The sequence below is a fragment of the Pollachius pollachius genome (assembly GCF_949987615.1).
Source record: "Pollachius pollachius genome assembly, chromosome: 18".
Classification (NCBI taxonomy): Eukaryota; Metazoa; Chordata; class Actinopteri; order Gadiformes; family Gadidae; genus Pollachius; species Pollachius pollachius.
The window spans coordinates 12,065,491-12,081,956 of record NC_136951.1 but is presented as its reverse complement, the minus strand read 5'-3'; the positions used below and the strand labels follow the sequence as shown (position 1 = coordinate 12,081,956).

At 44.7% G+C, this 16,466-nt stretch overlaps 1 protein-coding gene across 1 annotated transcript in view; it reads right to left on the bottom strand.

Moving 5' to 3' along the window:
* Positions 1-238: 238 nt before the first annotated feature.
* Positions 239-16,466, bottom strand: part of prkcq (protein kinase C, theta) — a 20,927-nt gene continuing 4,699 nt past the window's right edge. Inside the window, exons 2-18 of the mRNA XM_079755857.1 lie at positions 16,437-16,466; positions 13,214-13,413; positions 12,118-12,178; positions 10,994-11,171; positions 10,548-10,579; positions 9,766-9,851; positions 9,086-9,215; positions 8,513-8,625; positions 8,028-8,157; positions 7,220-7,416; positions 5,772-5,945; positions 5,210-5,301; positions 4,694-4,756; positions 4,138-4,276; positions 3,484-3,672; positions 2,914-3,042; positions 239-2,383 (exon numbers count right to left, since the gene is read on the bottom strand). The exon at positions 16,437-16,466 is cut by the window's right edge and continues 643 nt beyond it. Coding sequence (XP_079611983.1) covers positions 2,225-2,383; positions 2,914-3,042; positions 3,484-3,672; positions 4,138-4,276; positions 4,694-4,756; positions 5,210-5,301; positions 5,772-5,945; positions 7,220-7,416; positions 8,028-8,157; positions 8,513-8,625; positions 9,086-9,215; positions 9,766-9,851; positions 10,548-10,579; positions 10,994-11,171; positions 12,118-12,178; positions 13,214-13,413; positions 16,437-16,466 — 2,102 coding nt within the window. The 3' untranslated portion in view covers positions 239-2,224. The remainder of the gene's footprint in view (positions 2,384-2,913; positions 3,043-3,483; positions 3,673-4,137; positions 4,277-4,693; positions 4,757-5,209; positions 5,302-5,771; positions 5,946-7,219; positions 7,417-8,027; positions 8,158-8,512; positions 8,626-9,085; positions 9,216-9,765; positions 9,852-10,547; positions 10,580-10,993; positions 11,172-12,117; positions 12,179-13,213; positions 13,414-16,436) is intronic.

The window sequence follows — 16,466 nt, the reverse complement described above, 5'->3', positions numbered from 1 at the left end:
GTAGCAATTCTGCTTACAGCTTAAAATAGACGTGTGAACGTGGTGGTGATGGTTAGCAAAACAGGTGTTCTCTAATTTAAGTTCGTAAAGAATCAGACAATTTTTAACAGTTAATTTCCAAAAACCGTCTCTGAACATGACCAACAAGTCACTTTCCTCAACAGAAGGTTGAGGCAGAAGTTGTCCTTCCCTGTGCTCTATGGATGATCATCGATCTGTAAGGCAAGAAAAGTGCATAATTATCAGTTTTATTACAATTTGAATTCAAAATACCATCTTTGTTGTCTGAATCAAATGTAAACTTCCTGCCGTCTCCAATAGGCAGGAACTGTTGAGGTCCTGGGATTTTTTTTTTACTCTCAATACCTGTGCAATGATTTATCTGATTGCTCTGTTTATTGACTGACTTACAGTCAGGTTAATACTTATTTATTGGCCAACGTAAAAGTAATTTCCCAACATCAAGTAGTTCCCTAAAAAGAATACAGACACAAACACTCAAAAAAAAACAACTACAAAATCAACTACGTATTGCTTCAATGATCATACAGGAATCCCATTAGAAGAAACAATTAAAAGCCTCTACAGTACCACTCACCCTTACATCAAGTGCGAAGCTCTGAACATAATTAACACAATAAGATGTAAACAAAACAGTACCACTTAAGTACCACAGATTCTATATTTTTAAGCACCGTACACGTTAACGAATCGGTGGCCACAGAACTGTAAGACTAAAAAACAATGCAGGAAACACATCAACACCTAGATTTCAAATACGCAAAAACACATTCTGACTGGCCACCTGATCACAGTGCTACAAAAGCATTTGAATATTTCGTTTTGCAGAAGACTGATCTTGAAACAGCTTCTGTTCATGTTCTTGAACTGTAGTCCTCATCTCGAACAGATCTCATCGGAGAAGCTATGTATTCATCCTAGGGCTGGGCGATAACTCGATTACGATTATTAATCGCAATAAAACTCACGTCGGTTACGACGATAAGCATTAGACATAAATGCTCGATATAAAAAAAAGTTTAAAAAATAAAATTAATAAATAAATAAAAAGTTCTGATATGGATTTACTTAACAGCCAATCAGACAGCAGAAATAAACACAATAGTCAGATAGCAGTTTTGCGGTTAATGTCTAAGTACACGTCCATTTCCTGGTGCATGTTTGAGCTTCTGTTCCAGCACCGCGGTAAGGAAAGACGAGAGGAGAGGAGCGTTTTGCGACAGAATAGTGTGTGTGGAACAACGGAGGGTGAAGTAGTCGATAAAAAAGATGTCCATTAAATGGAAGTGGTTTGGCTATCTCAAAACTGATGAAGCACAGGATAAGACCGTTTGTAAATTATGCCGTCGGTCGGTGCTAGCACGATTGGGAATCACAACTAATTTATTTCAACATCTGAAAAGATACCATCCGAGCGACTACACAGAAAGTATGAAAATGCGCGCAACAACAAGTTTTGCCCGCCGTCCTACCGCAGCTGTCAGAAGCGCGAGCGGGGCTGTTCCAAAACAGCAGTTCACGTGTCGTCTTTTGCGGCAGTTGTACCGTATGATAAACAATCAAAAAGTAGCATGATAATAAACAAGTGTATGGTTTAACTAATGAACACTCTGGTTTCTTCAGGCTTCAGCAGTATCAAATTATATCACACACACACACAGCCTATCAACAACAATGTAAGAATATGCAACGACCTCCTGTATGTTTTTGTCTCGTCCGTTCTGTCTCGTTCTGTCCCTCACCTAATGTTATGTCTTTCACCTGTCAAAAAAAATATAAATATATATATATATATATAATATATCGTGATTAATATCGATATCGAAAAAATAATCGTGATAATATTTTTTACAATATCGCCCAGCCCTAATTCATCCTTGTCGTTGCTTGACATCAGAGGTGTGTAGAGTTTTCCCTGTCTTCTGTCTCTCGTCTGGTATGCAGGTTCAGTCAATTGTTAGTTAAAGGTAACATATTATACCACCAGGTGTGAGTGTGATTAGCCGTTACTAGCTGTTTTGAAAAATCGGCCTCTTCTGACATCACAAGTGGGCGTGTCCACCTAGATTTATGGCCGATTTTCAAAACTGCTTGTACGGCACTCACACCTGGTGGTATAATATGCTACCATCAAGTGACAACTTGGGCCAAGTTCGCTGGTTGTCAGACTTTGGTATGTCCCTCTCTCTCCCCCCCCCCTTGTTCAGGATGCCTTGACACGGGCCATCCCAGGGTTAACCAGCGAGAAGTTCCTGAACATGGTCTGGTCCACGCTGTTGATGAGCGCTCGGTCGGCGCAGGACAGCCGCGGCTTCTCGTTGAGGAACTCCGTGTCGAAGTTGCTGCAGTCGCTGGCCGATTTCTGTCAGGGAGCGGAGGGGTCGGGGGTCAAAGAATGAGGCGCCCGTGTCTCTCGTAACCCGGGACATCATGCTTTGGAAAAGGCGTCCACTGTTTCACCGCCAGCTCAGTGACTCAATTTGTTTATTCCAAATAAGTCCTGGCATTTAATGTATGCACTTACTGTAAGTACATCCTTGCACTTAAAAATTGTACTTTTGAAGCATCTTATCCTAGCTATTTTTGTTGTTTATGGGTAATGGGTTAACCTATCAAGTGTTAGTGCTTGGTACTTGGTTCCATGGACTTTACTGTACCGACAGCGATATGTTGTTTCTCTTTCTTCTGACAAATGTATTTATTGTAAATCGCTTTGGATAAAAGTGTCTGCTAGATGCCCTGAATGTAATCTTTGTGATGTCACTAGTGGATAGATTGCTTTTACCGACAAATCAGCCCAAATAAACTAACTGGCGGTGAAAAAGTTCCCTTTTCCCGCCCTCCCTTTCCCTTTCAACCAGACTGTGTGTAGGCGAGCACGGGTGTAGTTACCACTGTGGGCCTGAAGGGCGGCTCCACCTGCCGTAGCTCAATGGCAACCCAGTCGGTGCCACCGAAGAAGTTGTGCTGTCTGACGTTTCCTTTGATGCCCAGCCGCTGCTCAGGCTCCCTCACAAACAGCTGGAATCACCAACATGTAAACACATTTGTCACAGTGTAAATACTTTTGTAGCGTTTATTATAATTATTTAAAGTTCACCATCAATCACCAGTTTGTCAACTAGTATTGCTGTTACTACACCACTTGACTATCACATGTACATGGTACATGATTACCACATTCACATTTTCTAGATTTAATCCGAAATGTATCCTCAGTTCAATTGCTAGATTGGCTTCTAGATTTCGGCCAATATTTCTTACGACTTTCTTAGAAAAGCGAAAAGCAAAACAGACAAATGACCTAGTACCTAGCACCAAGTCAAACGCGGTGCACAGCATAGCAACTTTTTTTTTCTCAATCTCTTTTTAAATTCTTATGACGTCCTGTACTTTCTGCCATGACACCGACAATGTCCCATCCGGGGGTGAAAAAGTGCCCGTCGGTTGGTGACCGCTGACCTTGACCAGGATGTCCTTGGCGTCCTTGGGCAGCCACGGGGGGTAGGAGGGGTTGTCGGTGCGGATGGACTGGAAGAGCGCCTCCTCATTTTGCCCGTGGAAGGGAGACTGGCCAATCAGCATCTCGTACAGCAGCACACCGAACGACCACCAGTCCACCGAGCTGTTGTACTTCTGGCCCAGCAGGATCTGCACACATACACACACACACAGACACACACAGACACACACAGACATGTACACATACACACACAACCACACACACATAGACACACACACAAATAGACACACACATAGACACACACAAATAGACACACATACACACACACACATAGACACACACACAAATAGACACACACATACACATACATACAAATAGACACACACACACATGTACACACACACATACACACAAACAAACACACATACACACACATGCACATACACACAATGGAGTTATTCCAAATATCGAAACTGTAAAATACTTTTACACTAACAAGAAAATAATAACTAAATGAATAAATATAGTTCATAGGGTTTACATGTTAATAAAATCTTTTCTAAAACCACCGTTTTCCCCTGACTCCTAACAAGGCCTCAGCCTGCGACGGGGCCTGAGTCATGAATAAACATGCAGCGTCATGACGGGGTCACCTCGGGGGCGATGTAGTCAGGGGTCCCGCAGAAGGTGGAGGTCCGGGTGTCCTCGCTCATGTTCTCCTTGCACATCCCAAAGTCAGCGATCTTGATGTGTCCCTCAGAGTCCAGTAGCACGTTGTCCAGCTTCAGGTCCCTGGGCGAGGAAGAGGAGAGGGAGACGAAGACCAGAGGAGAGGAAGAGTAGCAGGAAGTGGTCCGCGGGGAGAAGAGAAGTGTGATGGTGTTTACTACACCATGACCTCGTGTTTATTCCTAGATTATAAAACCTCCTCCAAATATTAAAAAACATAAATAGAATACCGCCCCTGGGCGGTCAAATGTCTATTAGCAAAGTCAAGACAAGGAGGAATGGAAATATACTGAGCAAATATAGAAAGTAAACAACAGTGTGTGTGTATGTGTGTGTGTGTGTGTGTGTGTGTGTGTGTGTGTGTGTGTGTGTGTGCGCGTGTGCCGGGGTGTGTGTGTGTGTGTGTGTGTGCGTGTGCCGGGGTGTGTGTGTGTGTGTGTGTGTATGTGCCTGTGTGTGTGTGTGTGTAAACCAACCAACCTGTAAACAACTCCTTTAGAGTGGAGAAACTGGAGGCCACAGACGATCTCGGCAGCGTAGAACCTGCAGGGACAGGGTGGTGATCAGCCCCACGGGACGATCAGAGAGCAGAACGCGAAAAGGCCTGGAGTTCTGTGTTTCTGTCACAACCACATGTGTACGCGGCCCTCCACTGACGTTTTTACTCATTACTCGTTATTCATTTTGACCGGGTGCTTTGATCGTTAAGTCCCACTTGTGTGTTGCGTTGGATAAGAGCTTCATGGTAAATCGTAAATATATTTACATTTACATTCAGGGCATTTAGCAGACGCTTTAATCCAAAGCGTCTTACATAAGCACATTTGTCAGAAGAAAGACAAACAATATATCACTGTCGGCAAAGATATTCATAGAAACAAGTGCCAAACACTTACAATTACTAGGTTAACCCATTCCCCGTATACAACAAAGATAGCTAGGATAAGACGGTAAAAATAGTACAAGTACTATTTTTAAGTGCAACTTTAAACGTACTTGGATCTGGGCAGGTCAAAGTTGTGGCAGCTCTGGATGTGGAACATGAGGTCCCCTCCGTTCAGGTACTCCATCACAAAGAACAGGTTCTCCTTTTAGGAACACACAGGCAGAGACCGAGTGGGTTGACACAGTGGTCAGATCACATCCTAGTGCCTAGTGTGGGAGACAGCTCTGAGGAAGTGGCGAGAGGAACCGATGTCAAAGCCACCATTCACCTGAGACACAGGCCACAGCAAACCACTTCATGTATTCTCTTTAGTAGGTATTAAGTAAAAAGTCTTCAACTATTGTAAGTGCTGAAAATAATGTGCTGCGAAAAAAAGATTTAGGAGTAGTTTTGTAAATTGCACATTTCACTCATTCTAAAAAAATAATATGACTCATTATAAGGCTAGTCAGAACAGTTTGTTATTTGTCATATTTATTTATTATAATTACGTAACGTATTAGTATTATTATGTATTATTAACCGCTTATCCGACGCCAGATAAGCGTTTTTTGGACGATGAGATCAGATGTCGATCGTTGTTCTGATTATTATATACATATGACACGGCACCTTGGTCTGGAAGGTGCAGTACAGGTGGGTGAGGAAGGGGTGCTCCCAGGCCAGGGACAGCACCCTTCTCTCCACCAGGGTGCACTCCACGTCGTCGTCCATCAGCACCACGTCCTTCTTCAGGGCCTTCATGGCGTAGTACTGCCCCGTGCTCTTCAGCTGGGCCAGGAACACCTGGGGGACCCAGGGCCATGTGTTTGGTGGGTCATCATGTACAGACCAACGACAGAACCTTGTGTACCGTGTCTGGTGCTTGTGGGGCTGTGGGTTCGGTTCCCCCTTTGCAGACCAACGTTAGAAATAGGAATTTGAAATGAATAGTAAATGAAGTCTCCGCCTCTTCTAAGTGCTATTGTCAAAATGTTGAGTTGACTGTTGACTGTTGAGAAGGAATGGAGGGGAATAATCAGGCAGCACGAATGTCAGCGATAGATTCTTAGTTATTTAAACGATAGAGGAACAAAACGATTTGAAACCAAACTATATAAGTTCCCTTTATTTCTTTATTTCTATCGGCAGCCACCTTGAAATCTGCCATCTTTGAAATACCTAAAATAAGATTATTTTTAAACCATAGGTTCGCATACATACAAACACATACATATGAAGGAGAGCCTTCATCCCTTTGTGTGTACTGTCCAATATGTAGGTTGTTTGTCCCTTTGTTTTATTTCTGGAAACTGTCGGCGTCGCTGTGTTTGTTTGGTTGTTTTCTGTACCGTTATTCTTTTGATCTGAATCATTAGATCTATTTTCGGGCTCGTACAACGTTAAGCAACATTGGAAGCACTGGAATTGTAGTTATTGTGTTTGTAGAAATTCATTTTTGGTCATTGTTTAGTAATCAATTGTGAAATTATTGATCGTTATTGGTTAACATTGTTTTGCTTGAAACAGCCACAGCCCCTCATGGGAGATATGGCACGGCAAAGTTTTCATCAGCCTAGGTTTTGGAATTGTGGGAGAGTGTGTGGACGAGGGCTGGTTGAAGCAGCCTCACCTGGACGAGTCTGATTGGACTCTGGGGCTGGGTGAGGCTGCACACCTGTTGCACATTGATTGATCAATGTGCATTGATTGATCAATGTGCAGCAGGTTAAACCAGCCATCTCCACGCACACTCAGCGGAGAACTCCTGCACGGCAGGATAGCCATGTTCATTATCACACCTTTGCTATAAACCAGATTTTTAACACCAATCTGAAGGAGCCCAAAATAAGTCACCTGGGGGGGGGGGGGGGGGGTTTGTGGCAGCCACCTAAATGGTGTATAGCATCGACCTTTGCTACAGGTATATTTACCTCGGTTTAGGCTTTCACAGTACCACAATGCTGTTGAGCCCTCTCCAAACGGCGCAGAGAAATTTCCGGCCTCTCTTAGTTTGTATCGTATGTGGACAACAATGTCCTGGGACTGAACCGCCCCAGTATGGGAGGCCTCTGCGCTACCTTGCCGAAGCTGCCCTTGCCCAGCATCTTGTGCAGGACGAAGTTGTCCAGGGTGAACCTCTGGTGGTCCTTCCTGGGCACGGCATAGAGGGGCTCCTGGTCCTCCGGGGGGGGCCCCTTCCCGGGGTCGCTGGTCGAGGGCTCCTGCCCGCCCTCCTCCTCGTCCAGGGAGACGTACCACGACACGCCCTGGACGTCTGGGGGGGACCACACACACGGAGGAAGAGGAAGAACGCCGAATGAGGGGGGGGATGGCTGTAGATGTGCAGTGAATGAATATGTACTGTTTATAGCTAGGATCAACTAAGCTTAATGAATGAGGCTTGATAAAGATAAGCTTGGAAATAAATTAGAAAATAAAATAAGCTTATACAAGGTAAGATAAAGGAAGGATAAGATGAAAATAAACAAATTTTTATTTTATGAGATTTTTTATGAGACTGAGTAAACTGATATTTCTTTATTATAGAGTGAGAGAGAGAGGAAGGCATGGGAGAGAGAGGGGAGGACATGCTGCAAATGACGACGGGCAGGATTGGCACCCAGGTGGCTGCGTTCAGGACCGAGTCTGTATGGTACACTCTCTACCCGGGGAGCCACCGGGGTTCCCCTAAACTGGGATTTTCTGATCTTTAAGATGAAGCAACAGCATATCTTCACCAATTGTAACGGATCAGCCACAATCGTGGGAATTGCAGTTAAAAACCGCAACAAGCTGTTATTAACAAAAGCACCACGCTAAGGTATTCCCTACAGGTTGGATCAGGTACGGTTGGTCACGCATGTCTTCATGTTGTTCAGTCCTCACCTCTACTGGCGGGGGTCGCGGTGGTCGGTAAGCCCATGATCAGTCCGGACGGAACCCGGATCACACCTGGCTGGTCCACACCCACCGGCCCCTCTCGACCAATCAGCTCGCTGTCACTGCTGGTTTTGGCCTATTGGGAGCGTGGCATTTTACAATAGTAGTAGGTAGTAATAGATAGAGTAAACCACTCTGAGCTACTCCTTAAAATAAAGTTTTTGTAATAAACCTGTAATAAATCAAATATTCATATTCTATTTAGTTGATTCTGTTCATTTTTAATGTTCATGCAGTAGAATGCACGACAAAACCTAAAAACACACTAACTTCTTACCTACAGTCTACTTTCCCCACTGAGTAAGACAGAGAATATCCTAACCACATAACAGAGAATCACTCTAATAACACACCACACCCCCAGCCATGTTGTGGGTGGGGGACCACAAGGTTTAGCAAAGAGAAAGATGAGAAAGGGGGTTGTTTCCGACCTGCAGCTGCTTAGTCTCTATGCCGGCCAGAGCCTCGGCCATCAGCTTCTGGTTGACTCCACAGAGGTTGGCCACCTTCTTCTGGCATTTATGATGGACGTTCATACAGCACTCTGGAGGAAACAGGATACGATAAACACAATAACAATGCTTGCCACTGGTTTATGTTTGACTATATGTTATGTTATTATTCATATTGAATTATGACATTTACATTTGAATCTAAATGTAAATGTGTTTACGGTATGAGGGTGATTATGAATAGTTGTTCAATCCATAAACAAGGTTTTTAGCTGTTTTCAAAGTGAGCTAATTTGCACCACAATCGTCGGAGACTCGTGTCACATTCACATTCATTCATATTCACAGCACCTTTCTTTGCTGCGAGCTAACTACTAGCGCTCAAAGTGTTTTCTTATCATACCACATTCTCGACAATGAGTGTTACGAATGAACACAAAGTGTATGAAAACATGACATCTAAATATAAAAATATGAATTAAAGTGTGTGTGTAAAGTGTATAGGGTGAACATATGTCGGTGGTGTGTATTAGGAGAGGTTTCCTGGCTCACCCTCACATTTGAGGCCCTGCTTGGCCAAACCCCATAGCAGCGTGCCACAGTGCTGGCAGAAGGTGGGGCTCTTGTAGTTGTACACCTTGAAGCGGTGCGGCATGTCGATCTTGAAGCGCTCTTTGTGGATCTGAACGGGGACACGGGGATGACACAAAACACGTGGGGATGAGAGTTACATTGTTGACAAACCTCTGTGTGTGTGTGTGGGTATATTCTTTTTATTTTTGACAATGTGTGTCTGTATTTTGTCAGTTTTTGGAATGTGAGTGTGTGTGTGCACGTGTTTGTGTGTTTTGCTCCTTTATGTGTGTGTGTGTGTGTGTGTGTGCAAGTGTGTGTGTGTGTGTGTGTGTGTGTGTGTGTGTGTGCTGCTCCCTATGATCAGAGTTCGAAAAATAATTACAAAATAATTATAGTGGTGTCTTTGACAAATACACAGTGGAAACACACAAACACACACACACACACGCACACACACACACACACACACACACACACACACACACACACACACACACACACACACACACACACACACACCACAGGCTATTACAGTAGCCTCCTAATTGCATGATTAAATAGTAGGATGTAGCAATTTCTCTGAATAATATCAGTGTTTTTTCCACATTTTAATGGCAGGCTTCATCACAGTTGACTGACAGCTGTCAGGTTAATACCATGGTCTCTTTGCTGTTGATGGCTGAACCAGTGCAGTTGGCAATGATCTTGTCTATGCACTTCTTGTGGATGGCGGCGTTGCATTCTGCAGGAGATCAGAGCACAGTTCAAGACTGGTGGTCGTGGTTGGAGGCAGTGAAGGAGAAAGAGGAGGAGGACAAAGAGGAGGAGGGGGAAGAGGAGAGGGGGAAGAGGAGGAGGGGGAAAGAGGAGGAGGGGGAGGACGAAGAGGAGGAGGGGGAGGGGGAAGAGGAGGAGGGGGAAGAGGAGGAGGGGGAGGACGAAGAGGAGGAGGGGGAAGAGGAGGAGGGGGAAGAGGAGGAGGACGAAGAGGAGGAGGGGGAAAGAGGAGGAGGGGCAGGACGAAGAGGAGGAGGGGGAGGACGAAGAGGAGGAGGACGAAGAGGAGGAGGGGGAGGATGAAGAGGAGGAGGGGGAACAGGAGGAGGGGGAACAGGAGGAGGACGAAGAGGAGGAGGACGAAGAGGAGGAGGGGGAGGACGAAGAGGAGGAGGGGGGAGAGGAGGAGGACGAAGAGGAGAGGGAAGAGGAGGAGGATGAAGAGGAGGAGGGGGGAGAGGAGGAGGGGGAAGAGGAGGAGGGGGAAGAGGAGAGGGGGAAGAGGAGGAGGGGACGAAGGCAAGGAGCAGGGTAAGGAGGAAGGAGAGAATGAGGGTTTGGAGGAGATGGAGGAAGAAGAGGAGGACGAAGAGGAGGAGATGGAGGAGACAGTCAACCGTGAAATGACAATAGAGAGAGATAGAGAGAGACAGCCACTTACGTCTGCACTGGTACCCCTGCTTATTAAGACCCCTGACACGGAGGGAAGAAAAGTATGTTTAAAATGGGAAAACATTACATTGGTTGAAAGTAACAAATTGCTCACTTAAGATCTACTTTGTAGAAAGTGGATCACTGACAACTTGATGAAGTTTTACAAAACGACTTTCCACATATTTTCTAAATGTAGTCCAGTGAACATAGCTTAGTAACCCACAAACATTGTAACATTAAAAGCCAATAAAACCACTGTATAAAATAACTTTCAACTTATTAAAACGTACTAACTTGCAAAATAGAAGACAAATGAAAAAGAGCCACTATTAAAAACGTTGTTCGTTCATCCATTAAATCCAATAATTCATTCAAAACACTACACCATCTCCCTCATTAGCATGACACTCTCCTAGCAGGGTGGAGGTTTGGTGGGGGCTGTACTTGCCGTACCAGACAAACTCCTTGCAGACGGAGCAGAAGGTGGGCTGGGGGAAGAAGGTGGCGCTGAACTCGTGGCTCTTGACCACGTGGATCTTGGCCTGCTTGATGGCCCCGCGGCGCTGGTGCAGCGTGAACAGGCTCTGCCGGTCCTTCTCGCCGGCACCCTCGCTGTCCTTACTCTGGCCATCTGAGGGGACATTTGGGTTTTGGTAAAGAGGGTCAAGGCGAGAGACCCATTGACATAGGGGCATGCACTGTCGTCGGCAGATGTATGGTTGCCTTGAATAGCAGCGGTCGGAGTTATTGATTGAATAATGAATTAGGAATTATATTTGTTCTTAATTTTTTTTTCAATTCAATTTAGATTTTAGATTTTTCTCTACACAAAAATCCCCCTTATTTGGAAACCATTTTGAACAAACGTTATGGCTGAAAAGATACGCTGGAACAAAAGCGAGAACAAGAATATAACCTAATTTAATGAAGGTATAACGATGCACTATGTTCAGTCAATACTACACTACCAAAATATATCATGTTTCAATGCACAACATTCAGCATCAGATCGTCAGGGGGCATCGATGACCCTGACGATGAAGATGATGAAGATGTCCTCTTAGAGTCACTGTCACCACCCATATCTTTCTAATTCATTTGAAGCACAACTTTAACTATTGTTGGAAAAACTGTGCTGCCCCACTGAACTTTTTTCTTGACATGTGTGAGTCACCATGGTTAATCCATCCAGGCTAATCCCGATTCATTTGCTGTTTCTGAGCACGGATCGGTCCACAAAGGCTGCAGAGGTGAGTGTTCAGCGTAGCCAGAAGGCTTTTATTTAATGAGTGCTCAGGCATAGTTGGCAGGGGAGCAACCAATGCACACACACACACACACACACACACACACACAGACACACAATGTTGTTAAGCACATGCATGCTCAAACACATACACACAATTTTTATTGTTGATTAGCTCACAAATTAAACAAAGGACAGATAGAGATTTTGAGCAGAATTTGCCCTTGAGAGGTAAAATGTAACACCCATCTGTACAGACAGTAGACATGCTGAGGTCATCAGCAAAGAGATTTAATTTGTTTAATTGCTGACATGGTTCAGCACCACTCACCACTCTTCTCTATGTAGTACCTGGCTTCAATCAACACTCGGCCCTGAGGAGCCAGATCCAGCTATAGGGGCAGAGAGGTACACACAGATAGGACACAGATAGGGGAGAGAGCGGGAGAGAGAGAGAGAGAGAGAGAGAGAGAGAGCGAGAGAGAGAGAGAGAGAGAGAGAGAGAGAGAGAGAGAGACACACACACACACACACACACAGATAGGGGGGAGCGAGAGAGACAAAGATAGGGAAGACAGATAGGGAAGAGAGAGAGAGACACAGATAGGGAAGACAGATAGGGAAGAGAGAGAGTGAGACAGATAGGGAAGACAGATAGGGAAGAGAGAGACAGATAGGGAAGACAGATAGGGAAGAGAGAGACACAAACACATGTAGGGGAGAGAGGGGAGACACAGATGGGGAAGAGAGAGTGAGAGATAGATAGAGAGATTGAGAGAGCGAGAGATGACAAAGTAAAACGAGTGAGGGAGATTATATGATATGCATTTATTCACATGCTTACACATCACAAATGCAGTTAAACAGCCCCCCCCACACACACACACACACAGAATTATGACTATGCCAACTCATCCTCTCGTTCTTACCATCGCTAATGACCAAAACAGCTCCCATCCATTCTCAGCAAGCCCAGCTAGCAGCAGGCTATTGTCCTGTTTTCCTTGTTATCCCGCTTACGAAGACGTTTAATTGGCTTTTAACCTGCATATGATAGCCCCACACTTCCCATTTTTGCATGGAGACAGTTTTTGCTACACTGCTGAGCCATTAACCCGCGCAATACCTAATTACATGGAAGTTGTGGATATTATTATTATATTTTTGGAAATTTGTGTTGGAGTCCTGTTTTGTTGCTGTTGGTGCAACCTACCATGAGCGAGGTTGTGACAACACACACGCACGCACGCACGCACACACGCACACACGCATGCACGCACATACGCACACACACAGTCATAATTCCCAATCCTCTAACTCTGTTCACCTGACTGCATGAAGCACTTTATAACACCGTTTTCTAAAAGTGCTCCATAAATCCCATTTACTTTTCCCATTCATCCCACCAACACCACAGGGGCACCCACCCAGAACTCCAGCTTGCCGCTCTCCTTGACGCAGCGGGTGGCCAGGGCCTCCAGGGCCAGGGTGGCCTCGGACCGCAGCTCGGCAGTGCGGTCCTTCACCATCACGTGCATGACGCGGCCCGGGTGAATGTGGGCGTCGAATGTGGTGCTCCACGGGGGGTACATGGTGGGCTTCCTCTGCTTGTACGCAGGACCCTTTTCTGATGAATAGAGATGGAGAGAGTGAGCAAGAGTGAGAGAGGGGGTAGAGATGGAGAGAGTGAGCAAGAGTGAGAGGGGGTAGATGGAGAGTGAGCAAGAGGGAGAGATGGGGATGAATGGAGAGAGTGAGCAATAATGAGAGAGGGGGTAGAGAGAGATAGAGGGTAGAGGTAGAGAGAGAGAGAGAGAGAGAGAGAGAGAGAGAGAGAGAGAGAGAGAGAGAGAGAGAGAGAGAGAGAGAGAGAGAGATAGAGAGAGAGAGAGACACACACACACACACACACACACAGATTGCAACATTACGATTTCTGGAAGGTGTTTTTGTTTATATTCTGGCAAAAAGCGCTGATGGCAACCAACTTTGTAAAAGTTATGTGTCAACAAAAGCTCTTACTTTATGCAGACGCATGTTATTGTTCAGCTCAATTAATGTACCGTAAAAGGCACTCCATTAAAGCATCTTAGAGCAGCTCAAAAAAGCAATGCGCTTTAACGACACACTCAGCAGGCTTCTGATCCCAACATGGAAGGCTTTCAGTCAACGCTGCGATCTGCATGTTAACACCAAACATACGCGCGTCATGCATGGTAGGACAACACTCGATCATGTGTGGGATTAGCAGCAGAATTTTTAATAACCACGCACATGGCCAGTTGATTAAAAAAATGCTTTTAGAAATCCATTTTATTCACAGAAACATCTGCTTGAGTACAAATTACGTAACATAACCTCACCGAATCGCCACCCCGGCGTTATTACAGTTTTATCCATTAAGCTCTTGCTTTAGCCGTGCACTGTTAGTGCACGTGACACGCTCGTCTCTGGCATGCAGCGCTCCCAGCCTAGCTCTTGCTTTGACGTACACTTAATGGCGCGGAAAACAGAACAACAACAACAACAACAATAACTACATACAAAGTGAAAATGGATTTGTCAAATAGAGCATTTGTTCTACGTATTCTAGTTGCACCTAGTTTGGTTTGACAATTTGGAAATCATTTTGCGACCCCCCAAAAAAACCCACTTGGGGTCCTGACCCACTTTGAGAATCAGTGGAGGCATAAACTCATGCTTTATGATATTTACTGAGTGAATTCAGATACAGGTCATTAAGGGCTTAGGCAGGATTAGCCATCATGCCCAGGCTACAGTTAGGCTGTGGACATGGGGGGGGGGGGGGGGGGGGGGGGGGGATGGCGTTACTTTCCAAATACCTTTGCCACTCACTTTAGTCTCCTAACACAGTTGATGAACATTTGACTTTAACTTTGGGTAGTGTAAGCATGTGAACATCAAGGGGTTAAACACGAGAGACAACGAAGGACTGACGTGTCTGCGACTTCGGTTTGGCGGCTCAGTTCCTGTGTTAATCTGCGTTGGGTGCTGAGGTGACATTCTACACCCACTACCTGTCGTTGTGGTTTGAATTTTAGTGCAGGGAGGCAGGGTGGAGGGTGGAAACTATCTCAGAATCCTAATGAGTTAAATGACTGAGCTTCATTAAGCCCTCATTAAAGATATTTCGGGTGAAATGGAGATTTGAATTTGTCGGTCCGAATTTATTTTATAAGCAGCCCATATTACCCATTTTTATAATATTACCCATTGTAACCTTCCCCGGGAAATATTTTTCCGACGCATTTTTGCAATCATCTGAATAATTGTAAATCTTCTTGCTAATGCCTTCTACGTATACTTATACTGTGCATATGACAAATAGAACACTTCTCTGACTTGCCAATTTCCATACTATATATATATAAAAACATATAAGAAGTTCAACACTTCATCAGCTCAATCTAATTCACAGTTCCCATTTCGTTCAATTGAAATGATCTGAGATTTGATGATTTGAAACTGAGGACAGAGCACGTTCAGTGAGATGTAAGATGTAAGGGTTGGTATGTACATACGCAGCACTTGCACCCACGCATTTGTGGGCATGCAGTCATGAGCATGCACATGTACCGGGAAATGCACTAACACAGATTTAATTACACTCTACCTGACATGAACTTATATACCGTCGTCCATGGAAACACACACCTATTTACACACACACACGCACGCACGCACGCACGCACGTACGCGCACACACACACACACACACACACACACACACACACACACACACACACACACACACACACACACACACACCAAGCTGCAGTGTGTGGCCCTCTGTTACTTTATAGGTAGAAGTCTGTAAATATACATCCCCCCATTCTCTCTATGACGAAAGGCTAGCATGGGGGCACTATAGTTATGCTACATATCAATATCAGAGCGCTGTGTGCAGTATCCTTTATAATCCCAAATCTTTGTTTGTATGTGCATGGATATGGTGAATTGATTCGGCAATTGTTCAAAATGTGGAGTCCTGAATGAAGTTGTTAGATAGATAAGCGCTCTTTAAATGCACAATGTCTGATGACGTTGGAAGGGGAAGAGTAAGTCACTAGTACAAAACAGACACAACAACAAAAACAACACAATTTCTCAAAACTGACAGAGTTTGAACAGAAACATGTTTTTTTTAGTTGGGTCATGACCAATACTTTCGAATGCGCTCAACAAATCTTGAGCTGAAAGAGAGCAGCAATTATTGATGAAATACATAATCCAACATATTCTAATGAGAGTGATCCCAGTGGCTCATATATCTGAGCATATATCAGCCACTGAATGTTATAAACAAAGGCAAGTCTTCAAGGTGAATAGGGAATTACAATGAATAACAGTTATGAATCAATTGCAGGCTTCTTTAAAATACACTGGTTTCGACGCCAAAGGCAAAACACAGCACAATACTTCTCTAGACTCTAGACCCAACTTAAGCATGGAGTATTCACGTATTATTATTATATTATTAGTAGTATTCCCTTGAGGTGAAATGGAGGATTTCATCAACGACTTCACCTAACTGCGGTCAGGGCACTCCCCAACCGATGGAGAAACCTGATGTCCCAGAACCCCAAAGCGCGGACCCTAACAAGGCGGCTGGTGTGGCGGAGGGCTGACCTGTGTCGACGGGCTCCTTCATCTGGACGG